Source organism: Bidens hawaiensis, unplaced genomic scaffold (assembly GCF_021521415.1).
Source record: "Bidens hawaiensis isolate Kalapana, Puna unplaced genomic scaffold, B.hawaiensis_p1.1 tig00033172_1, whole genome shotgun sequence".
NCBI lineage: Eukaryota > Viridiplantae > Streptophyta > Magnoliopsida > Asterales > Asteraceae > Bidens > Bidens hawaiensis.
The window spans coordinates 167,132-192,838 of record NW_027495676.1 but is presented as its reverse complement, the minus strand read 5'-3'; the positions used below and the strand labels follow the sequence as shown (position 1 = coordinate 192,838).

The following is a 25,707-nucleotide window of genomic DNA, read 5'->3' as shown; positions in this document are numbered from 1 at the left end:
TTATGCTTAGATTTTAGAGGAAGTTGGGATGATCATTTTTATCTTGCCGAATTCTCTTATAACAAAATCTACCACTCTAGTATTGGTATGCCACCGTTTAAAATGTTGTATGATAGAAATTATAGAACTCCTGTATGCTGGGGAGAGATTGGTCAGAAAGAGTTGAAGATATAGAAATGGTGCAGGAAACCTCTTTAAGTTTGATCAGATCAAGGCAAGAATGAAAGTTACTCAAGATCGCCAGAAGTCCTATGCTGATAAGCGGCGACGACTGATTGAGTTCAACATTGGTGACAATGTAATGCTCAAGGTCTCGCCTTGGAAGGGGATATTCGTTTCAGAAATAGAGGAAAATTATGTCCAAGGTACATTGGACCGTTTAAGATCATCGATCGTGTGGGCGAAGTGGCTTACAAGCTGGATTTCCTGAAGAGTTAGAAGGGATTCACTCTACATTTCATGTCTCTCACTTGAGGAAATGTCTAGCTGATGGCACGTCCCACATGCCATTAATAGATATTTTGGTTGATGAGCAGTTAAACTATATCGAGCAACCTATTGAGATAGTGGACCGTAAGGAACAGCAACTCCGTCATAAAGTTATTCCCTTAGTTAAAGTGATATGTAAACACCAAGGGATCGGATGCCACTTGGGAGGTAGAAGAAGAGATGCGCAAGTTTTACCTAGATCTGTTTAAGGAGGGTAGACTTATAACATCCTGAATTTCTAGGAATAATATTAAAATATTAATTACGTTGAAAGAATTAATTTAAGTTATTAGAAAAATAATAATAATCTACACTCTATAATAAAAGACTACAAGTTTTGCCACTTGTTACTCTTACATTAAACCTCACCCTTATTAACAAATTTTTAATTGTAAAAATAATAGTTATCATTTTTTAATTTATGCTTCAAAATTTGTTAATTTAATATTTACATTCCTATATTTTTATCAAACATTTGACATTTATAATTATCTTTTACTTTAAAATTGTTTCAAAGACTATTGTACAACAACTATATAAATAGTGTTTAACGGGTTTATTGTTTATTGTATACTGCTTATTTATTAAATATTGTATTTTCAATAACTAATCGTGTAACGCATGGGCCTCAAACTAGTATAATAATAATGATAAAAGGATGGTGTGTTAAAATAAAAGGAATTAAATCATGGACTTAGATGAAGATGGGCCTAAGGTTCATGGGCTTAAGGAGTATAAATACCCCTTAAACCCTAATCATTTCTATCTCCATCCATTCTACACACTAGCCTACACAATCAAAAACACGCACATAAGCCAACCACCTTCTACACTATTATATTCAACTATCCAAGACCAACCGAAGGTAAGAAATCGCTTATCTCAGCTGACCCAATAATTTAGAACCCGACACTGCAGCCCTCGGGATGTCGAATGAGCCGTTTGAATCTAGATCTAGCTTTATCCGGGCGTTTAATCAACCAAAAACGAGCTTAACGGCCACCTTAGCTTAGATCTGGACATCCCGAAGCTACGTGGATTATAAACGACCAAAATCCGGCCAACCATGGTGGTTAACAACGGCCCACGGTGCTAGAATCGAAGAAAAACCTAAAAAAACGCCAAGTGGAAAGTTGGTCTAAACATATAAGTCATATAAGTATAGGCCGTATATGTATAAGCCGCATAAGTATAGGTCGTATATGCATGGGCGTATATATATGTATGTCGTATATGTGTATCTGTGACGTATATGTATGGGTGTATATGTATGTGTATATGTATGTTCTATATGTATGAAGTATATGTATGGGCGTGTATGTTTGTGTATGCCGTATATGTATATGTATGATGTATTTGTATGGGCGTATATGTATGTGTATGCCGTATATGTATATATATGACGTATATGGGCATATATATATGTATGTATGTATGTATGTATGTATGTATGTATGTATGTATGTATGTATGTATGTATGTATGTCGTGTATGTATATAGGACGTGTATGTACGTCTGCCATATATATATATATGTGTGTGTGTGTGTGTGTATATATTTCATATATTCATGTATAACGTATGTATGAAATGTATGTATAATGTATATGTATATGAGCAAAGAATATGAACTTGTACGATATATACACTAAGAACAAGGAACTAATTAATAATGGAAGGTAATGTTAAAGATGAGAAAGACCTAGAAAGAAGGGCCAAGTAAGTAAATGAGCACTAGAGTAGTAGTTAACTTATGTGCCTTATTACAGTCAATCGTACACGGCTAAGGAAGGGGATTACTATTAACTCTGAATGTAATAGAATCCAGGTGAGTTTCTTGTCCCATTTCCTTATTATGTTTTCGGGGATGTGTGCATACTTGGTGTGATTAGTAAATACACTTACCATACACTTACCTTAAGTGGTAAGTGTATGATATGTGAATGTTTTATGATTGATGTATAAATGATATATGAATGATTTAGGAGATGTTAAGAGTTTGAATTAAATTGCATAAATATGAAAGTAATGACATGAATGCATGACAGTATGGTTGTATAGGAAGAAGGTCACCATACCCTTATAATATCTGAGGATGGAGGCCACCAAACCCTAATAATATCCGAGGATGGAGGGCACCAGACCCTAATAATATCCGAGGATGAAGGGCACTAGACCCTAATAATATCCGAGGGTGGAGGGCACCGTACCCTAATAATATCCGAGATACGTAGGGCGAAATGCTATTTATAATGTAAGAATAATTATGAATGTACTGTGTATGTTAAAGAAAGAAAATATGAAAGAATGAAAGTATGTATGGAAGAATGATAAATATGTTAAGTATGTAATACGTACCTTCGGGCACGAATATATGAATGTAAAGTATGTTTTTTGATTAACTAGAACGAACTCAGCGTAGCAGACTTTTAGTATGCACGTATGTGAATATGCTAAGGCAGCTTGCTTGAATAAGGGCACATGGCATTGGACTGAAGATACTGGCATCTTGAAGAGAATGTTATGATTAATTATATATATATATGATTAATTGAGAAGTTCACGGACACTCACAAACTTCTACTGTTCTTCTGCTCCAACTTTTTATGCGTAATTTACAACCATTGGAAGCGTCCTCAACCTACCAGCTCAATGAACTTCCTTTGTAACATGTCTTTGTCTGCTTAGCTTTATGACAAACCCACTGGTTCATCTGATTTGCTTTACTTTATTTTTCAATTTTCACTTTTCACATTTTCTTAAGTTTCTCTCTCTTTATGAGAGAAAGAGGGAAAGAGAGAGAAAGAAGGATGAAGGGTGGGTTCTAGAGAGAGAAACAACGAGACGGGCGGCTCCGGTTGTCTATGGTAGCGGGGAAATGAGTGGTGCCTTATGTTATCCGTTTTATTCTTTGCGCCATTTGCTTTGACCCGATGATGATAAGATTCTGACTGACTCTTGCTCTACTGTTACCGTTGCCGGCTGTCTATGGCAGCCGCTGCCATCTATATTGATGGTGACGATGATATGGTTTGTACTTTTGTATAGATGTTTGTGAGTGTACATGAACTACTCAATTAATAAAAATTTTTATATATAATTACTTGAACATTTGAGTGTTTAAATTAGTTTTATCAACTTTGGTTATTACAGTAAGGTTATAAGAATTAAAAGGTTTTAGAGTATTATGTAATATATGATACTTTATTTTGAAAGACAAATCTGAAAGATGTTAAGACAGGTTTTAGAGTATTATGTAATATATGATTAACGTTATTATTTTCGCAAAAAGTTTTAATTAACTCTGATATTTAGAACTGTGTTTATTAGTAAATCCAGTGCCAAATTAGGACACCGGGACCGGGGCCTTACAGGGGTTTAGATCACTCTGACATAGGGAAGGTGCAGACGCATCGAATTGCATTATGATTAATTGATTAAGTATATTACCTATCTAAGGTATTGGCGGTTTGTAATATGTGTTAATACACATCAAATTGATCGTTGTTTCCTAATTGATTGAGTTGGTAAAGCCGATATAGGAATGAAGAATCATAAACACAAATAAATTCTAAGTTAACATCGAAGATTAAGGTGCAAGATACGTAAACGGGTCACGGGTTACGGGCTTGGATCTTGATTACGGGTAAACGGGTTTATTAGGTAAATAGGTTAAGAGTTTAATATTATAATAATATAACAGAAATTGCAACTGGGTCCCTAGACTATGGAGGTGGATACACAATAGACTTAAAGTATAAATTAGGGTGATAATTGTATGTTTATCAAAGTTGTTTTATATATATATATTAAAAAAATATAATAATAAATAATTAAAAAATAATAATGACTCGAATAGCACAATATTTTTCTTGATAAAATTTCCCGAACATAAAAACGGGTCGGGTAACGGAAAAAATTTAATAAGTGGAAAATCCGAGTTGTTACACGGGGCCATTCTTAAATATCGTTTAATGATCCCCATGTTCCCAATTGATGAGCCCTGCCAGGTCTACCGTAAAGTTTATTTAGATAATTTTGGTGAATATGCTGTTCATTCCAAAGAACTTCCGGGGTTAATATATATACATGATTTGGTCAAGGATTTCCTTTGTGATGTGTTAAAACGGGCGGGAATCTCGACAAAAAAAAAGGCTCCTGTGAATTTCCAGTCGGATCCGCGTGAAGGAAGGTCTACTCTCCGACCAATGGACATTCTTGTGTAGACCTTACTGAGGTGTCCCCTCTTGTCGGGCTTAGGGACACTGGGTTTGTTGCTAGGTAAGCCGTGATAAAGGCAGAAGAATGAAAAATTGCTAAACACGAGAAGACGTGTGTTGAATTGACTTTGCCATTCAAAAGGGGGTGACGGCGCAGCTTGTTGACCGCTAATTCGTTCCTCTGCTCTATTGTATTTGTTTTTTATGAAATATTTATTAAGGTAAAAAGAGAAGAAGAAGAAGAAGAAGAAGAAGAAGAAGAAGAAGAAGAAGAAGAAGAAGAAGAAGAAGAAGAAGAAGAAGAAGAAGAAGAAGAAGAAGAAGAAGAAGAAACCTCTACTCTAAACTTTGATAGTAGTATCGTATCAACTTGAACTTTAAAGATCAGTAAGATTTTGTTCAAACAATTTACATTACTGATTTCACCCGTGTTGGAACCCATCCCTGGGTTTTAAATCATAATTCATAACTAATATCCAACCACAACTAAACCCTTGGTGGTTTGGTTGTAACAGCCCAACTATTTCTTTCTGGCATTAGATATGGTCTTGAATCGACCATGTTCTCACATCCAATCATGCCACCATTCATCATCAACACTGCTAATAACCTCTCGTAAATGAATCCCCATCACCAATTCATAACGAAATGGTAAAACCTCTAAACCCTAAATCTCTCTTCACTCTCTATACAACTATATTATCATTTCCCGAACATAAAAACGGGTCGGGTAACGGAAAAAATTTAATAAGTGGAAAATCCAGGTTGTTACACAGGGCCATTCTTATATATCGTTTAATTATCCCCATGTTCCCAATTGATGAGCCTGCCAGGTCTACCATAAAGTTTGTTTAGATAATTTTGGTGAATATGCTTTTCATTCCAAAGAACTTCCGGGGTTTATATATATACATGATTTGGTCAAGGATTTCCTTTATGATGTGTTAAAACGAACGGGAATCTCGACAAAAAAGGATCCTGTGAATTTCCTGTCGGATCCGCGTGAAGGAAGGTCTAATCTCCGACCAACGGACATTCTTGTGTTTGGATGGGTGGGGGAAGCATGCTTGTGTAGACCTTACTGAGGTGTCCCCTCTTTTCGGGATTAGGGACACTGGGTTTGTTGCTAGGTAAGCCGTGATAAAGGCAGAAGAAGGAAAAATTGCTAAACACGAGAAGACGTGTGTTGAATTGACTTTGCCATTCAAAAGGAGTGACCACGCAGCTTGTTGACCGCTAATCCGTTCCTCTGCTCTATTGTATTTGTTTTATATGAAAAATTTATTTAGGTAAAAAGAAAGAAGAAGAAGAAGAAGAAGAAGAAGAAGATAAAGAAAAAACCTCTACGCTAAACTTTGATTGTAGTATCGTATCAACTTGAAATTTAAAGATTAGTAAGATTTTGTTCAAACAATTTACATTACTGATTTCACCCGTGTTGGAACCCATCCCTGGTTCTTAAATCCTAATTCCTAACTAATATCCAACCACAACTAAACCCTTGGTGGTTGGATTGTAACAGCCCAACTATTTATTTCTGGCATTCGATATGGTCTTAAATCGACCACGTTCTCACATCCAATCATGCCACCATTCATCATCAACACTGCTAATAACCTCTCGTAAATGAATCCCCATCACCAATTCACAACGAAATGGAAAAACCTCTAAACCCTAAATCTCTCTTCACTCTCCGTGCAACTATATTATCATTTCCCGAACATAAAAACGGGCCGGGTAACGGACAAAATTTAATAAGTGGAAAATCTGAGTTGTTACACAGGGCCATTCTTGAATATCGTTTAATGATCCCCATGTTCCCAATTGATGAGCCCTGCCATATCTACCGTAAAGTTTGTTTAGATAATTTTGGTGAATATGTTGTTCATTCCAAAGAACTTCTGGGGTTTATATATACATGATTTGGTCAAGGATTTCCTGTGTGATGTGTTAAAATGGTTGGGAATCTCAACAAAAAAAGGCAACTGTGAATTTCCTGTCGGATCCGCGTGATGGAAGGTCTACTCTCCGACGAATGGACATTCTTGTGTTTGGATGGGTGGGGGAAGCATGCATGTGTAGACCTTACTGAGGTGTTCCCTCTTGTCGGGCTTAGGGACACTGGGTTTGTTGCTAGGTAAGCCGTGATAAAGGCAGAAGAAGGAAAAATTGTTAAACACAAGAAGACGTGTGTTGAATTGACTTTGCCATTCAAAAGTGGATGACGGCGCAGCTTGTTGACCGCTAATCCGTTCCTCTGCTATATTGTATTTGTTTTATATGAAATATTTATTTAGGTTAAAAGAAAAAAGAAGAAGAAAAAAAAAACCTCTACTCTAAACTTTGATAGTAGTATCGTATCAACTTGAAATTTAAAGAATAGTAATTTTGTTCAAACAATTTACATTACTGATTTCACCCGTGTTGGAACCCAACCCTGGTTCTTAAATCCTAATTCCTAACTAATATCCAACCACAACTAAACCCTTGGTGGTTGGATTGTTACAGCCCAACTATTTATTTCTGGCATTCGATATGGTCTTAAATCGACCACGTTCTCACATCCAATCATGCCACCATTCATCATCAACACTGCTAATAACCTCTCGTAAATGAATCCCCGTCACCAATTCATAACGAAATGGTAAAACCTCTAAACCCTAAATCTCTCTTCACTCTCCGTACAACTATATTGTCATTTCCCGAACATAAAACCGGGTCGGGTAACGGACAAAATTTAATAAGTGGAAAATCCAAGTTGTTACACAGGGCCATTCTTAAATATCGTTTAATGATCCCCATGTTCCCAATTGATGAGCCCTGCCAGGTCTACCGTAAAGTTTATTTAGATAATTTTGGTGAATATGCTGTTCATTCCAAAGAACTTCCGGGGTTAATATATATACATGATTTGGTCAAGGATTTCCTTTGTGATGTGTTAAAACGGGCGGGAATCTCGACAAAAAAAAAGGCTCCTGTGAATTTCCAGTCGGATCCGCGTGAAGGAAGGTCTACTCTCCGACCAATGGACATTCTTGTGTAGACCTTACTGAGGTGTCCCCTCTTGTCGGGCTTAGGGACACTGGGTTTGTTGCTAGGTAAGCCGTGATAAAGGCAGAAGAATGAAAAATTGCTAAACACGAGAAGACGTGTGTTGAATTGACTTTGCCATTCAAAAGGGGGTGACGGCGCAGCTTGTTGACCGCTAATTCGTTCCTCTGCTCTATTGTATTTGTTTTTTATGAAATATTTATTAAGGTAAAAAGAAAGAAGAAGAAGAAGAAGAAGAAGAAGAAGAAGAAGAAACCTCTACTCTAAACTTTGATAGTAGTATCGTATCAACTTGAACTTTAAAGATCAGTAAGATTTTGTTCAAACAATTTACATTACTGATTTCACCCGTGTTGGAACCCATCCCTGGTTTTTAAATCATAATTCATAACTAATATCCAACCACAACTAAACCCTTGGTGGTTTGGTTGTAACAGCCCAACTATTTCTTTCTGGCATTAGATATGGTCTTGAATCGACCATGTTCTCACATCCAATCATGCCACCATTCATCATCAACACTGCTAATAACCTCTCGTAAATGAATCCCCATCACCAATTCATAACGAAATGGTAAAACCTCTAAACCCTAAATCTCTCTTCACTCTCTATACAACTATATTATCATTTCCCGAACATAAAAACGGGTCGGGTAACGGAAAAAATTTAATAAGTGGAAAATCCAGGTTGTTACACAGGGCCATTCTTATATATCGTTTAATTATCCCCATGTTCCCAATTGATGAGCCTGCCAGGTCTACCATAAAGTTTGTTTAGATAATTTTGGTGAATATGCTTTTCATTCCAAAGAACTTCCGGGGTTTATATATATACATGATTTGGTCAAGGATTTCCTTTATGATGTGTTAAAACGAACGGGAATCTCGACAAAAAAGGATCCTGTGAATTTCCTGTCGGATCCGCGTGAAGGAAGGTCTAATCTCCGACCAACGGACATTCTTGTGTTTGGATGGGTGGGGGAAGCATGCTTGTGTAGACCTTACTGAGGTGTCCCCTCTTTTCGGGATTAGGGACACTGGGTTTGTTGCTAGGTAAGCCGTGATAAAGGCAGAAGAAGGAAAAATTGCTAAACACGAGAAGACGTGTGTTGAATTGACTTTGCCATTCAAAAGGAGTGACCACGCAGCTTGTTGACCGCTAATCCGTTCCTCTGCTCTATTGTATTTGTTTTATATGAAAAATTTATTTAGGTAAAAAGAAAGAAGAAGAAGAAGAAGAAGAAGAAGAAGAAGAAGATAAAGAAAAAACCTCTACGCTAAACTTTGATAGTAGTATCGTATCAACTTGAAATTTAAAGATTAGTAAGATTTTGTTCAAACAATTTACATTACTGATTTCACCCGTGTTGGAACCCATCCCTGGTTCTTAAATCCTAATTCCTAACTAATATCCAACCACAACTAAACCCTTGGTGGTTGGATTGTAACAGCCCAACTATTTATTTCTGGCATTCGATATGGTCTTAAATCGACCACGTTCTCACATCCAATCATGCCACCATTCATCATCAACACTGCTAATAACCTCTCGTAAATGAATCCCCATCACCAATTCACAACGAAATGGAAAAACCTCTAAACCCTAAATCTCTCTTCACTCTCCGTGCAACTATATTATCATTTCCCGAACATAAAAACGGGCCGGGTAACGGACAAAATTTAATAAGTGGAAAATCTGAGTTGTTACACAGGGCCATTCTTGAATATCGTTTAATGATCCCCATGTTCCCAATTGATGAGCCCTGCCATATCTACCGTAAAGTTTGTTTAGATAATTTTGGTGAATATGTTGTTCATTCCAAAGAACTTCTGGGGTTTATATATACATGATTTGGTCAAGGATTTCCTGTGTGATGTGTTAAAATGGTTGGGAATCTCAACAAAAAAAGGCAACTGTGAATTTCCTGTCGGATCCGCGTGATGGAAGGTCTACTCTCCGACGAATGGACATTCTTGTGTTTGGATGGGTGGGGGAAGCATGCATGTGTAGACCTTACTGAGGTGTCCCCTCTTGTCGGGCTTAGGGACACTGGGTTTGTTGCTAGGTAAGCCGTGATAAAGGCAGAAGAAGGAAAAATTGTTAAACACAAGAAGACGTGTGTTGAATTGACTTTGCCATTCAAAAGTGGATGACGGCGCAGCTTGTTGACCGCTAATCCGTTCCTCTGCTATATTGTATTTGTTTTATATGAAATATTTATTTAGGTTAAAAGAAAAAAGAAGAAGAAAAAAAAAACCTCTACTCTAAACTTTGATAGTAGTATCGTATCAACTTGAAATTTAAAGAATAGTAATTTTGTTCAAACAATTTACATTACTGATTTCACCCGTGTTGGAACCCAACCCTGGTTCTTAAATCCTAATTCCTAACTAATATCCAACCACAACTAAACCCTTGGTGGTTGGATTGTTACAGCCCAACTATTTATTTCTAGCATTCGATATGGTCTTAAATCGACCACGTTCTCACATCCAATCATGCCACCATTCATCATCAACACTGCTAATAACCTCTCGTAAATGAATCCCCGTCACCAATTCATAACGAAATGGTAAAACCTCTAAACCCTAAATCTCTCTTCACTCTCCGTACAACTATATTGTCATTTCCCGAACATAAAACCGGGTCGGGTAACGGACAAAATTTAATAAGTGGAAAATCCAAGTTGTTACACAGGGCCATTCTTAAATATCGTTTAATGATCCCCATGTTCCCAATTGATGAGCCCTGCCAGGTCTACCATAAAGTTTGTTTAGATAATTTTGGTGAATATGTTGTTCATTCCAAAGAACTTCCGGGGTTTATATATACATGAATTGGTCAAGGATTTCCTGTGTGATGTGTTAAAACGGTTGGGAATCTCGACAAAAAAAGGCTCCTGTGAATTTCCTGTCGGATCCGCGTGATGGAAGGTCTACTCTCCGACCAACGGACATTCTTTTGTTTGGATGGGTGGGGGAAGCATGCTTGTGTAGAACTTACTGAGGTGTCCCCTCTTGTGGGCTTAGGGACACTGGGTTTGTTGCTAGGTAAGCCGTGATAAAGGCTGAAGACGGAAAAATTGCTAAACAAGAGAAGACGTGTGTTGAATTGACTTTGCCATTCAAAAGGGGATGACGGCGTAGCTTGTTGACAGTTAATCCGTTCCTCTACTCTATTGTATTTGTTTTATATGAAATATTTATTTATGTTAAAAGAAAAAAGAAGAAGAAGAAGAAAAATAAACCTCTACTCTAAACTTTGATAGTAGTATCGTATCAACTTGAAATTTAAAGATTAGTAAGATTTTGTTCAAACAATTTACATTACTGATTTCACCCGTGTTGGAACCCATCCCTGGTTCTTAAATCCTAATTCCTAACTAATATCCAACCACAACTAAACCCTTGGTGGTTGGATTGTAACAGCCCAACTATTTATTTCTGGCATTCGATATGGTCTTAAATCGACCACGTTCTCACATCCAATCATGCCACCATTCATCATCAACACTGCTAATAACCTCTCGTAAATGAATCCCCATCACCAATTCATAACCAAATGGTAAAACCTCTAAACCCTAAATCTCTCTTCACTCTCAGTACAACTATATTGTCATTTCCCGAACATAAAACCGGGTCGGGTAACGGACAAAATTTAATAAGTGGAAAATCCAAGTTGTTACACAGGGCCATTCTTAAATATCGTTTAATGATCCCCATGTTCCCAATTGATGAGCCCTGCCAGGTCTACCGTAAAGTTTGTTTAGAAAATTTTGGTGAATATGCTGTTCATTCCAAAGAACTTCCGGGGTTTATATATACATTATTTGGTCAAGGATTTCCTGTGTGATGTGTTAAAACGGTTGGGAATCTCGACAAAAAAAGGCTCCTGTGAATTTCCTGTCGGATCCGCGTGATGGAAGGTCTACTCTCCGACCAACGGACATTCTTGTGTTTGGATGGGTGGGGGAAGCATGCTTGTGTAGAACTTACTGAGGTGTCCCCTCTTGTGGGCTTAGGGACACTGGGTTTGTTGCTAGGTAAGCCGTGATAAAGGCTGAAGACGGAAAAATTGCTAAACAAGAGAAGACTTGTGTTGAATTGACTTTGCCATTCAAAAGGGGATGACGGCGCAGCTTGTTGACCGCTAATCCGTTCATCTGCTCTATTGTATTTGTTTTATATGAAATATTTATTTAGGTAAAAATAAAAAAGAAGAAGAAGAAACCTCTACTCTAAACTTTGATAGTAGTATCGTTACATCGTATCAACTTGAACTTTAAAGATTAGTAAGATTTTGTTCAAACAATTTACATTACTGATTTCACCCGTGTTGGAACCCATCCCTGGTTCTTAAATCCTAATTCCTAACTAATATCGAACCACAACTAAACCCTTGGTGGTTAGGTTGTAACAGCCCAACTATTTCTTTTTGGCATTCGATATGGTCTTGAATCGACCACGTTCTCATATCCAATCATGTCACCATTCATCATCAATACTGCTAATAACCTCTCGTAAATGAATCCCCATCACCAATTCATAACGAAATGGTAAAACCTCTAAACCCTAAATCTCTCTTCACTCTCCGTACAACTATATTATCATTTTCATCACAATCTCACGTCCCTCCTATTTTAGTCACCAATGTCTCCAAGTTATTATCCTCCCATCCCCGCTGGTTCGAAAACCTCGAATTGAAACACGTCAGCCACAAACTCACCCACTCGAGCAGATTCGAGTTTTGATGGTCAAACAGTGTCGAAATGTGAAACAAGTTATGGATATTGTTGAATAATTAAATGAGCTTAATAATAAAGGCGTCCAGTATAGTTTATATGTTTGTAACGCGTTGTTGATTCAAATGGCCAAGTTTCAAATGGTCGAAGCTGCGCGCGGTGTGTTTGAACGGATGGCTGGGTATATTGTTAGCCCGAGTTTGTTAACGTATAACACGATGATTAACTTGTTGTGTAAACGGGGGATGGTTCGGGAAGCGAAGGTGTTGTTTGACCAGATGGTTGACTATGATTTGTGTCCGGATGTGTTTACTTGCAGTTCAATGATTCTTGGGTATTGTAGGGTTAGTGATTTGGAATCTGCGTTTCGGGTGTTTGATCGGATAATTCACGACGTATACGAATTTGATAATCGGGTTGTGCAATGCGGGTTGGGTCGATGAGGGGTTGGATATGTTGAATGAAATGATGGATAAGGACATTGAACCGACTGTTTATACGTTTACGGTGCCGATTTCCGTGTTATGTGCAAGTGGGCGCGTGAAGGAGGCGATTGATCTTGTAATTGTTATGAAGAAAACGGGTTGTTTGTTAAACGCGCATACCTACACGGCTTTTATAAGTGGGTTGTTTTGTACGCAGTAGCCCGAAGTAGCAGTCGGTTTTTACCATAAGATGTTAAAAGATGGTTTGATTCCGAACACAGTTATTAATAATGCTTTGATACATGAGTTAGGTATGATAAGTAGGTTTGATGCTGCTTTTATTGTTTTTGATTGGATGGAGGGGCAAAATGGTAATTTTCCAAACACCGAGACGTATAATGAAATCATTAATATGTTATGCTTGATGGAAAACTTTCTAAAGGGTATGGTTCTTTTGAGTAAAATGATGAAAGTAGGCTCGTTGCCGACTGTTGTTACGTATAACACATTAATTTTTGGATTTATCATACAAAGGGATTTAAACAACCCAGTTAGGTTATTGAGTTTGATGAAGGCAAATGGATGCAAACCAGATGAGTGGTCTTATGCTGAAGTTATTTCAGGGTTATGTAAGACTCAGGATCTTGACCGAGCGTTGACTTTTTTAAATGAACTGGTTAACCAAGGATTGAAACCGAAAAAGTCCATTTCACGACTTTAATAGACGGTTATTGCAAAAAAGGCGATGTAGAAGCTGCACTTTCGTTGTTAAAAAAGATGGAAACGAGTAATTACAAGCCCGATGTTGAAAGTTTTAACCCGATAATATCGTGTTTATCGAAAACGAATCGATTAAGCGAAGCACAAAAGTTATTTTGAGGAAATGGTCGACAAAGAATTATCCCCAAATGTGATTACCTACACGTCTTTAATCGATGGGTTATGTCGAAACGGTAATGTCGAATTTGCGTTCAAGATTTTTGATGAAATGTGGAACAAGAATTGCATGCCAAATTTATTAACGTATAGTTCGTTAATTTACGGGTTATGTAGGGAAGGAAGTGTAGATAAAGCAGATATATTATTAAACGAAATGGAAAATAAAGGAATTGTTCCCGATCACGTGACGTATACTTTGTTAATCGATGGTTACGTGTCGTTAAATCTAGTGAATCGCGTGTTTTCACTTCTTAAAACAATGGTCAACAGGAGATGCAAACTGAGCTACCAAACGTTTTGTGTCTTGATGAAAGGTTTAGAAAAGTCGACTTTTGCTAATCTTTTGGATAGAATGTTAGAATACAAGTGTGAACCAACGGTTGACACTTACAGTAACATAATCTCGGGCTTGTGTAAGGAAGGTAAGATTACAGAAGCGGTTGGCTTGTTCACAAAATGGAAGAAAAGCCAATAACTCGCGATGTGAATATATATGCCTCGCTTATATTCGCTCACTGTAAGAATTTGAAAATTGAATCCGCTTTAGAGTTCTTTAATTTGACGCGAGGAGACGGTTTTGAACCTAATATTAAATCTTATAAATCGGTAATTTGTGGTTTGTGTAAAATTGGGCAAACGGGTATAGCTGGTGAGTTATTTGAGAACATGTTGGATCAAGAATGGGATGCTGATGAGATTGTTTGGATGGTTCTGATTGATGGGGTTGCTAAAGATGCTGACATGGATACATGTGTGCGTTTTTTACGTTTAATGGAATCAAAAAACAGAATTCCTAACTTTCATACATATGCAATGTTGGCTAAAGAATTGTCAGCAGCCAATGAGAGTTGTGATATACTAGGTTTATCTACTTTGTGACAAGACATCTAGAAAAGTACAAAACATTATGCATGAAGTAAAGACTTAGCAACATCTTTCTTGTGGACGATGTGATAGCGCGCGATCTATTGATAGAACATGATCGTTTTCAGGTGAATACTAAATTCATTGTTTTTGTCAAGTATCGCAATATAAAGTTTAATAATTATTCAAGTGTCTAGTGCCTAGTAGGGTGCATGAGTGGGTCGTTTGGGCTCAAACCAAACCAAAAACAGAATAAATGATTTTTGATATGCTGAATGGTAATGTGGATGTAAAAACTTAAATGATCACGTGTCATGCCACATCAGCTGCATACCTGACAGCTGGTAGGATGTGGCTTGACATGTCCGCATTTAACCTCCACGACACCATTCAGCAGGTCAATAGATGAAACCGTCAACTAAGTATCAAATTAACAAGGGATCAAAAATGAGTTAGAATTTATAACAGACTGAAAAATATCGCACTTTTGTTAACTTTACAATTTCATCTTTTTTTTTTCGTTTGCAGGATTAAAAAGATTCAACAAAAAGGTTGATTAATAATGGAGGGAAAACTCGGTGTTGAATCTATATCAATTAATAAAACCTCTCCGATTCTATTTTTGCAGCAAGATGATGTGTTTCTTGCCATCTACATACACGATACAAGTTTCGGTTTTCTGCTTTGGTAAATACATTTGACAGCAATCTGCACACCGTTTAAAGTCATAGTAGAATGAGGATTTTTTTATTAATAGGGTAGTTTTTCATTGTTATTCATGTATCATGAATCATCTTCATAGATAGATTTATAAACCCCGAGGCTCAAAAATGTCCAAAAAGAAACTTGAACAAATGATTTTGATTTTTCACAGATGTTATGTATTTATTTTGACTTTTATGGTCAAACATATTTTTTAGGGAAATGTGAATTTGCATCATTGCAAAAGTTGAATATAACAAGTGGTGAGGGACAACAAAGTGAGTATTTGGTTATTGCTCGGTTTTTTTGTTTCTAGTTGACTACCCGATGTTATCGATAGGCGTTAGGTAGGTGATTTTTCTTTTCCTGCATTTTGAATAAGTACTATTTTATCAAATAATAGTGATATCAATATTTCCTAAAAGCTACTATGTTGTAGCTTATCTATATTACTTATATAACATATTAGGAGGACAAAATGATAATTGATCACTTTTTTGTCTTTTACCGGAGACGTCGTTAATTTTAAAGCGGTGTTTATGACCACCGGTGCTTCTCCGCCCACGTTCTCCCTACCGGCGATAATTGAGAATGTTAATGGACAATCGATTAATTGAGAATAAATTTCAATTCAATGTCTATTCATTTTACTCTCACATATAGGAGTCCCTTCAACTGCTTCTTTCTCTCTCCTTAAGATGCCGGGAAATTAATTGCTCTCTGGCAATGCTTATTATCAGTCATACAGATTCAGGTATTTGATTCAGTTATGCCTTGTTGTTTCGTAAATCATTTAACACATCATCACAACCCTAATTTTCTTGATTGTGTCTGCCCTGATTTATTGATTTATGAATTCGAGTAAAATGTAAATCGCTAGGGTTTAAAGGGTAGAAATTGAATTACCCGATTGACTGTGAGGATTTTGCTCAGAGTTAGAGAAGTTATACAATTGGTTCACTTATTGTTTCTAGCATAGAATTAATTTAAAGATTTGAATACTTGAATGTTTTGATGATTTGTGTTATTGCATATTGTCATATTTTTGTGTTTTTTAAAGATCTTGTATGGGTTTTGAAGAAATTTGAAACAAGGAAAGATCTTGATTTTGCAGGGTTTAGCAACAAAGGCCTAAAGTCAAATCACTGATTATCACACATAGAACAAGCCCAAACTGAAAAAGAACATATGAAAATATTTATTGGTGAGGAAGCTCAGTTGTTTATGAAAAAGCATCATTTTTTACTAATTGAATTTCTTTCTTGATGTGTAGACACTAATGTGCTAAAGGATGTGATGAGATACACTCGATAGTTTTTCGAAGTTGCATGTGCAAATTTTGCAACATTATCGGGTCATCATCGGTTAGTGTAGTTTAAAAAGAAAACATGAAAGACAAGCATGAAATTGTTGTTATATCTCTTTGCAATAGGGAAAAACACTGAAGGAACTATCTTGAGCCCTATTTTTCAAAAATAGGTGATGCCAAGAATCGTGAATTTTTGTATGTGTTTTCAAGATTTGGTATGTTTGATCAAGTTTGTATGTTTTTGTTCAAGTGCTTGACTTGACTTGGCTAGGCTAAATCGTGAAAATGTAGGCAAATTGTTGGGATATTGGAAGTGTCCCATTTACAAGGTTCAGTCTTTGAATATAGGGAAGCCAATAGTTTTATTACTCTCATAATAGTGTAGGTGACAAATGGTAGATAGGTAATTTTAACTTATTATGTATCTACTATTTGTTGGTTGTGTGCCGTTAAAAGACACTACATTTCCAAGATTGACGGATCTTCTCTTTATAAACTGTAAGCAGAATATGCATTAGTTTCTTCAAATTTCACCCTTAGGGCTGTAAACGAACCTTTTATTAGGTATATAAAATAAATGTTCTTGTTTGTTTATCTTGATTCAAACTAACTAATAGTTACACGAACGAAGCATGTTTGTGTTTGTTTGTTTAACTTTTACCGAACAAACTGAATACGAACATTTAAACGAATGAGGATTTCTTGTTCATGTACATTCGTTAATAATTTGCACATGTTCGATTGTAATGTCAGTGAAGACGGGGATCTTTTTTCAGGATTCGGGAAGATATGCAGATACAATATTTCGTTATGCTGCTAAAATGGTTTGTGGTCGTGATATTAACGGGCCTGTGGATTTCTAATCCTTAAGGAACTCTGATTTCCAGAAGGTTAATTTAGAAGTAAGTTATACTTTAGGTAAAATTTAACAAAATATTAGTAATGAAATATATAATTACAATGAATATAAATTTCCAGGTAGAAGGTCAAACCACCGCATTGAAGTTCGCTTTATGTTACTGTTTCTGAAATTTGCAAATTGTCGTAAGGAAACTTAAAAGCGAAAATCCTGATTATGACTATTAAGAGATCATGGCTTGCTTAAGAGGTGAGCAGATCAAAGTTTTGAATTTGTGTGTTTATTTTCTCTTGATGAACACTTAACAGGTGCGTTAATGGGGGTGGTCAAATGAATTAAAAGTTGGTCAATCCGGTAGAGACTTGATTCAAACATTATAAACAACATATATAGAAAATGTAAGTATCAAAGATTCACCACATGTGTAAAGAGGTGTCAAGACGGGCCTCCTTTATGTACGGGCCGACCCATACTTGATTGTGACAGTCATGTCCCATACCCGTCCCAATACCGACCCATTAGTGTGTAAGAAATGTTTGTTAGATTTATGAGCACATTTCTTATTATATAAGTTTTCATAACCAAACTAGATATATAGCGAACCGGTTGCCTTATCAGACCGGGTGGGTCGAATATAGGAACTGGATGACTTTGTAAATTGTAAATAATATAAAGCATATAATTGTGTATATATACCTAACAGAAAACTATATAGGAAAAGACGTTATGCTTAGATGTGGATTTACAATTTTAATAATATTAACACCGTCAATAATTTAAGTATGAAGCCTCGAGTAATAAACGACTTACAAACTAAGATTTTGAAGGAAAAAATAGAAAAATAAGTTTAAATAGGGCTTGAAATATATGCAACAAATCTATGCAAAATTAGAACAATAGTAAGGCATAGTGGTTTTTCATTAGCTTGAATTTTTCACTATAGACTCTATGTACCAACACTAAAATACATACTTGAGATTTTAAAGGATGTCCCGTTATGTATTTATTGCTGTATGGAAAGGTTATATTTAGAGACTTGATTTGGGTACTCTTGACACATGATTTTCAACATGTATGTGCTTTTATATAAAAATTATTAACTTATTTTAGTCATTGATTGATTGACACGCAGTGAATTAAGTTACTTCAGGTCTTATGGAGATTACCACAAAACTATGTCTTTAGTATTATTAATATTATTACATACAACCCTTTACTGAAAAAATTCGATAGGCGATTATCATATAAAACAGACCAATTAGTTTTTGGGGACTATATTGATCTTTTGTATCTGTATTTGCAGCCTGCATCCGGAACACCAATCACAGGGAAGGATGTTGTTATCTGCAAGTATCTATCGGACCCCCACAATGATATTAGGATATTTGTCATTCGGGTTTCTTGTTCTCTCAACTTTGGTTGGCAAGTGGTCTTTGTTTTATCCTTACAAAGGGATGTTTATTCCCTGCCTTGCATTAAGTACCAATTCCTTCATATTCTTTCTCAGTGCTTTGTAAGTACACATCACATTAATTGATTCAGATTATTACCATGATGAATTGTTTTGGTAATCATATGTAATCAAAATGGCAAGGGCTTGACTGGTCTAGCAATGGCAATGCTCTATTGCTCTTATAGCCCACAATTAACAGCTCATTGGTCTTCTTTGAAAACTGAAAAAAAAAAAAAAAAAAGAGTATTTGGAGGATAATTTTTGTTTGATAATTATGCCTTTTACCGGGTCAAAGTCGAATTCCGGAATGGCTTGACTTTTCAAGTCGACATAGATAAAAGTTGTAGGCATGCCCTAGCCTGAACATCTTGACAAAAATAACCACTCATTTAAAGGAAAGACTAGAAGCCTTCAGCCTGATATACAAAACGAGACTACAAAAAGCAAAACTCGACCTCTAGGGTGGGACATCATTTAACACAATAGGATATCATTGGGATAAACACCCTTTCGTGAATATATACAAACACATGTCATTTAATTGTGGAATGCAAATACTATAATTCAAAATTAAACAAGGTGGATTATCATGGAAATTTGCAGATTCATTTAAAATGTGGATAAACTCAAAATGACTTTTCTAGGTGCTTCACAATCCAACCAGTAACCTTGGAAGTCTATTTTATGAATTTTAAACCCACTAATTATTAACGTGGCCAACAAGTTTACTTTGTCCGCTTAATATTGATCCACAATTCATGCAACTATGCAAGTAACCTTTTTAATCTCCAAAGTTCAACACAATTAATATTCACTTAACCATCAAGTCTATATGTAATGGAGGGCTATATAATGGAGGTGATTTTCAACATGTGATGCCATGTAAGAAAATAGACGATTTTCATTTTAAGGGTGTAGTGATGTTGTAGCCCCCCCCCCCCTCCCCTTTCAACGGTTGCCGTTTGTTAATTTAATAAAATAATATCTTTTTAACCCAAGTAGACGACAAATCTATGCTCCCCCCCCCCCAACTTATCGTCCCGGTATCGTATGGGAGCGGTTTTGTAGCCCAAATTCGCCCAAAAACCTACCTTTGTCGCCCCGTTACGCATAGTTTAATAAATAAACTACGAAATTGTAAAATCTAATAACTAATTATTTAAAAATAAGTAGTTTCTTATCTTATTCGGCAACACAAATCCATCAACAAATACATGAATAATGTGAGATATCATACTTAAGCTATATGAATAAATTTTTTAGTTTTCTTATTTTGAACTTGTTTACTTTAGTCGTAATGTTTCACTAAAATTTTGAGTTTATATATTGAAATAATCGATTTATGTGTTCTTACATGTGATCATCGTTTGTATTTGTTCACCTTCGTTTAGCTTCAATTGTATTTATTTATGTCTTTGAACAACAACACTTTAGACTAGGCTTGTTCAAGAGCCGAGCCGAGCCGAGTCCGAGCTAAGGCAAGCTCAAGGTCGGCTCGATATTCAATCGAGCTGGCTCGGCTAGAGCTCGAACTCTTAATCGAGCTAAAAATATGAGCTCAAGCTCGGCTCGGTTTTTAAATCGAGCCGGCTCAGCTCGGCTCGATTTGGCTCGAGTTTACCTGTAATAATAACAATTATATGTAACAATCAAGTTAAACTAAATAAATATGACGGTGAGATCAACACCAAACAAATACAAACTAAATAAATACGTCTAATACAAAATTAAGCAGAGAATTGGTGGCCGATGGCGGAGGATGAGCGGTGGCCGATAGCGGAGGTGAATATGAGCGGCGGCGGAGGTGAATATGAGCGTCTAGGGTTAGGATGGAAAATGGAACGTATACTTATTATTGAGTGTGTTTTTAATGAAGTCTCATCTCTCAGTTACTCAGTATATGGAATTATAAATATGGACTATGGAGTGTGAGAGGAAATTGAGCTGGATTAAAGAAAAGCACATGTGTTAAAATAGATGGGCTCGATAATTATATGCATGCATGTATATATATAATAAATTAAAATAAAATAATTCGAGCCAATCAAGCGAGCCAATCGAGCGAGCTCGAGTCGAGCTGGGGCTAGCTAAGGCTCGGCTCGTTTAGAAATCGAGTCGACCTAGGCTCGGCTCGTTTACAATCGAGCAGATTTCAAGCGAGCTTTCTCCGATCTTTTTTCGAGCGAGTTTTGAGCGAGCTTCGAGCCATGAGCTTTTTGAACAACCCTACTTTAGACATTCACTCTATGCAGGCAAAAGTCTCATCCCAACGCACAGGTATTGTTGGCACTAATGAACCGAAATGCTACCAACCGAATTCCCATTGCCTTCCCGCCGCAACGCGAGGGCTCTCCTACTAGTAATACATATAAGATGTTCATTTTGGTAATTTACCCCTCTTTTCATTCTCTCTTCTTGAGACGTCGTTATATATATGACCCTATTTACTATTCGTCGGCCAACTACCCTATTTACTACTCTCCGGCGAAGTTAATCCCACAGACCGACCTGTTCCTATTCACCTTGTACTAGGTCAGTTAATCGGTCCATTTTAGGTTCGTTTGAACCAATGTGAAGCAACAGTGGTGTGGGCCTATCGTACTCAATCAAATTCAGGTTAGTCTGTCGTTATATTAGTTTACTGTATAAAATGCGTTGTGGTTTTGTTCTAGAATCTTGATTCGATTGTTGTGTTTGCAAACCAAGAAAATGAAGAAACTGTCAAAATTGAGATATTGGAGTGTTGGTGTTGGGGTTGCAATACACAGTGTTACCAAAACCGGGACACTGATTTGGATTTGATAGTTGATCATCACAATTGTCGATGTTACACAAATGGGGTAATGATATGTTTTTTGGTTTGATCTATTTGACTTTTTGTGTTTACGTGTATGCATTCGTGCTTATGCCACATATGGATAAAATGAATAGAATACTAAATGAATAAAATCAATAAAACTTACTTCAGAAACGGAAAAAGTGGACTGGGGTTGAAACACTCATACATGTGGGCCAAATTTGAGTTTGAACTTTATTAGCTTAAAATCATTGGAGTTAACATTCTACAAATTTTTATTTTATATCTTCTTTCATTGAATAATGGATTATTTGTATTCACACGCGCACACTTATACACTAATATTCATTTATTTATTTTCTGGTTTGGTATTTTGCAGCTAGCAATGGTTACAACTGATCTATTCATGCTGGGTGCCAACACAAAGCAGGTTTGATTTGTACTAACATTCTAATCCCTAATCTGAATGTTACTTTTCGTTACTAACAAAATTTTGTATTATTGCAGGCCATATTTTTTATTAATATTTTGGTTTAACCAAGAAAGCCCTTGAAGCAGCGCATATCACGTGGAAGTGGTATGTCTTAAATTATTAAAGAGTTAAATACTATTTTAGTAACTGTGGTTTGGTCAACTATGTAACTTTAGTACATATTATTTATTTTGTACAAACGGCTATCTCGGTTTCAAAAAACTTGCATTTTTAGTACCTTTTTTACCCTGTCAATTTTCATTCGTTAAGTCCGGGGTATTTGCGTAATTTCATTATTTTAATGAGGGGTATTTGGGTAATTTCACTATTATATATTTTTTTCTTTTTCTTTTTCTTTTCTCTCTCCCCGTCTTTAAATCCTTTTCCCCCAATTCATTATCGTATAAACCATAATTCATCAAAATCCCACCAAACCTTAATTCCTCAAAATCGATCATGGTTATGTGCTCTTGTGGTTCTCCAACCATCATTCGAACGTCCTGGACATCATATAATCCTAGTCGACAATTCTATTGTTGCGTTAGGGCAGTAAAATTTGTTTATGTTTACTTAATTCATCATTGTTGCTCCAATTTTAATTGAATTCATAATGTTTTATTATAAAGATGAAACGGTGGGTTTGTTCTTTAGCTTGAACACCCCCCCCCCCCCCCCCTGTGTTAAAGAGCAGCTGCTACTATACCAAGGCTTTTGAATTCAATTAATGAACATAAAGAAAATGCAAGAAAGTTGTCTAAGCTGAACTCAAAACTTGAAGACACTGGAAGAGAATTGGGAAATGAGAACAAAAGGCTAAAACAAATGCTATGCAATCTATGGGTGTTTTTCATTTGCTATTATCTATTTCACTGACTTTGACTTTAGATTTTTATGTTTGACTTTAGTAATCTTATGTAAAAGTATTGTTTATGGCCTAATACAAGTACTATAATGCATCAATGTAATGCATGTAATTGTGTTAATGATGGATGCTTAGCTCTTTATGTTTTGTTGTTTATTCAATTTGTTTGTGTGTTGAACTCTTTCTCTGTCAATATTACATTCATGAAATGCATATGCATTATGCACTTTTATCTTGCAAAACCAATATATAGTCATCCATGAAATGGCCCTTTTTGTCATCCCTGAAATGACACTTTTTGGCATCTAATGAAATGCATAAACAAACTTCACATCTCATAACAAGTTATGTCATGCAACAATCTATAAGTTTCATAAAAAAAACTGCAAGGACAACCTCTTAACAACAAATTTAACACTTTAACATAATAACATTACATAAACATTTGTCAAGAGCTTACAAACACAAGTTTCATAACAAGAGTCTACAAACATTTAAACATAATAACATTACACAAACGTTTGTTTAGAGTCTACGAACACTAGTTTCATAACAAGTTTCAAAAACATAATGCAAAGACATAATAACATAAGTTTCAAAATATAAACCTAACACAAGTTTCATAAGTAAATAGCAGCCCCACCTTTTGTTTCAGCCCTTTTCCTTTTACCAGCGTCATTAGCATCCGCAACTTGTTTTCCAGCCATTGTTCTTTTAACAGCAGTCTTACCAGTCTCAAATGGTTTTGCAGCAACTTTTCCAACAGCTTTAGCAGATCTAGTTTGTTTACCTACCATAGCAGACCCACCTTGTGCCCTCTTGGCACATGACCTCTTGTTATGTCCCACTTGCTTGCAAATGTCACGTATTACAAACTCACATTCCCTTGTCAATTTACCACCTTTTGCAAGTTTTGGCTTAGCTCAAGAATCTCCTCAGCATATTTCCTTCTCTTCTTCTTTGGTCTACCTATTTTCTTGTGATACTTTGGGGCTGTTATGGTAGTTGAGCATGGAGAGATTGGCCATAACTCCATACTATTAATTGGTTCTAAGGTTTTGGCATAAACCTTTTTCCAAGTCTCTAACCAAGAGGCCTCATCCACCCACCTCTCTGCTATCCCATCACTTTGTCCACTCATGGCCATATTATAAATACAAGCCACTGCATGCCTGCAAGACATGCCCATAAGTTCCCATGTTCTGCATGAGCAAGTCCTTTGTTCCATATCTACATCTCTTTTCTCATTGGTAGGATCAGTAACTTGATATTTGGTATTTCCATTCCAAATAACAGTGTATGGATTTGCTTCAGTCTTGATTTTCTCAAATAAGGTTGTGGCAACAGGTGCTAATGGCCCTTGACACTTAGCAATGGTCTTATGCACCACAACCATCCTTTTCATCAAATATCCCCTAATGTTATCAATGCAAGTTATAATTGGTTTGTCCCTTGCAAAAATTAGTTGCCTATTGAAGACCAAACAAAGATTGTTCAACAAAACATCACATCTTAGCCTAACTGCAATATATTCAAGGAAATATACTCAACAACTTATATCTGCATATTAGTGAAACAACTAATATCAAACAACTCATGCTAATGAAATGTACATACCATTGAAATAAGCTCTTGACAAGTGTTTGGGTGAGATCTTTTTCAACCAATCATGGAGTGTATTATCTTTATCTTGTATTGCTTTCATACTTCTTTCAAATTCTTGTGGTGTGGTTGCAAAGGCACAATTCTGAAGCATGTTTTTGTACACACACCTCTCCACCTTAGCTTCATATTCTCATGTATATGCCTTTAACAATATATTTGTTCAGCACTTCAAAACACCTTTTGTATAGTTGGTATTATGCCTTAAACAAAACAATTAAATGTATGTAAAATAAGAAAACAATCATATGCATGTAAAATAAGCAAACAATTAAATGTGTGTAATCAAACCTTCTGCATGTCACTTATGGAGGTGTAGTTACCATTGGAATAAAAATTTAAATAAGCAAGCAATTAAATCTTCACCCAAACACTCCAAAAACCAGGTCCAACTAGCAGTTGTCTCAGCCTCCACCAATGAGAATGCTACTAGATAAATTCCATTGTTTGCATCAATTCAAACAGCTATCAAAATTTGCACTGGAAAGGGCCCATTCATAAAACACCCATTAAGACCAAGTATTTCACTACCACCTAGCTTAAACCCTCCTTTAGTGCACCAAAGCAGATATATATTCTCTTGAACTGTCTTGTGGGACTTCTAGGGTTGCAACAAGGTTCAACATCTAGTTTCATTGTAGTAAGAATAAGCTCTTCAGTGTAATCCCTTAGATAACCATATTGAGTCTAAAAATCTCCAAGTACCTTCCTTTCAGCTATGGTCTTAGCCCTGCTCATCTGATATGGGGTAATTTGCACCTAATGTTTCTTTGTCAAGTCTTTCGCCAGATCTCTTGGCATAATGGTTGAATTGCTGTTTTTAATGGTTGGTTCAATTTCCTTGGCCAACCAATTTATGGTG

The 25,707-nt window shown here is 36.2% G+C and overlaps 1 protein-coding gene and 1 pseudogene across 1 annotated transcript; one reads left to right on the top strand and one right to left on the bottom strand.

Annotated features, from left to right (window-relative positions):
- The first annotated feature begins 12,312 nt into the window (after window positions 1-12,312).
- On the top strand, window positions 12,313-14,854 carry LOC143584552 (uncharacterized; annotated as a pseudogene).
- Window positions 14,855-23,803: 8,949 nt separating this feature from the next.
- Window positions 23,804-24,939, bottom strand: LOC143584551 (uncharacterized). The gene is made up of 3 exons (XM_077066581.1): window positions 24,801-24,939; window positions 24,082-24,704; window positions 23,804-24,034 (listed from the first exon to the last, which is right to left on the bottom strand). Exons 1-3 carry the CDS (start codon window positions 24,937-24,939, stop codon window positions 23,804-23,806), a joined length of 993 nt encoding a protein of 330 aa, XP_076922696.1.
- Between the last annotated feature and the right edge of the window lie 768 nt (window positions 24,940-25,707).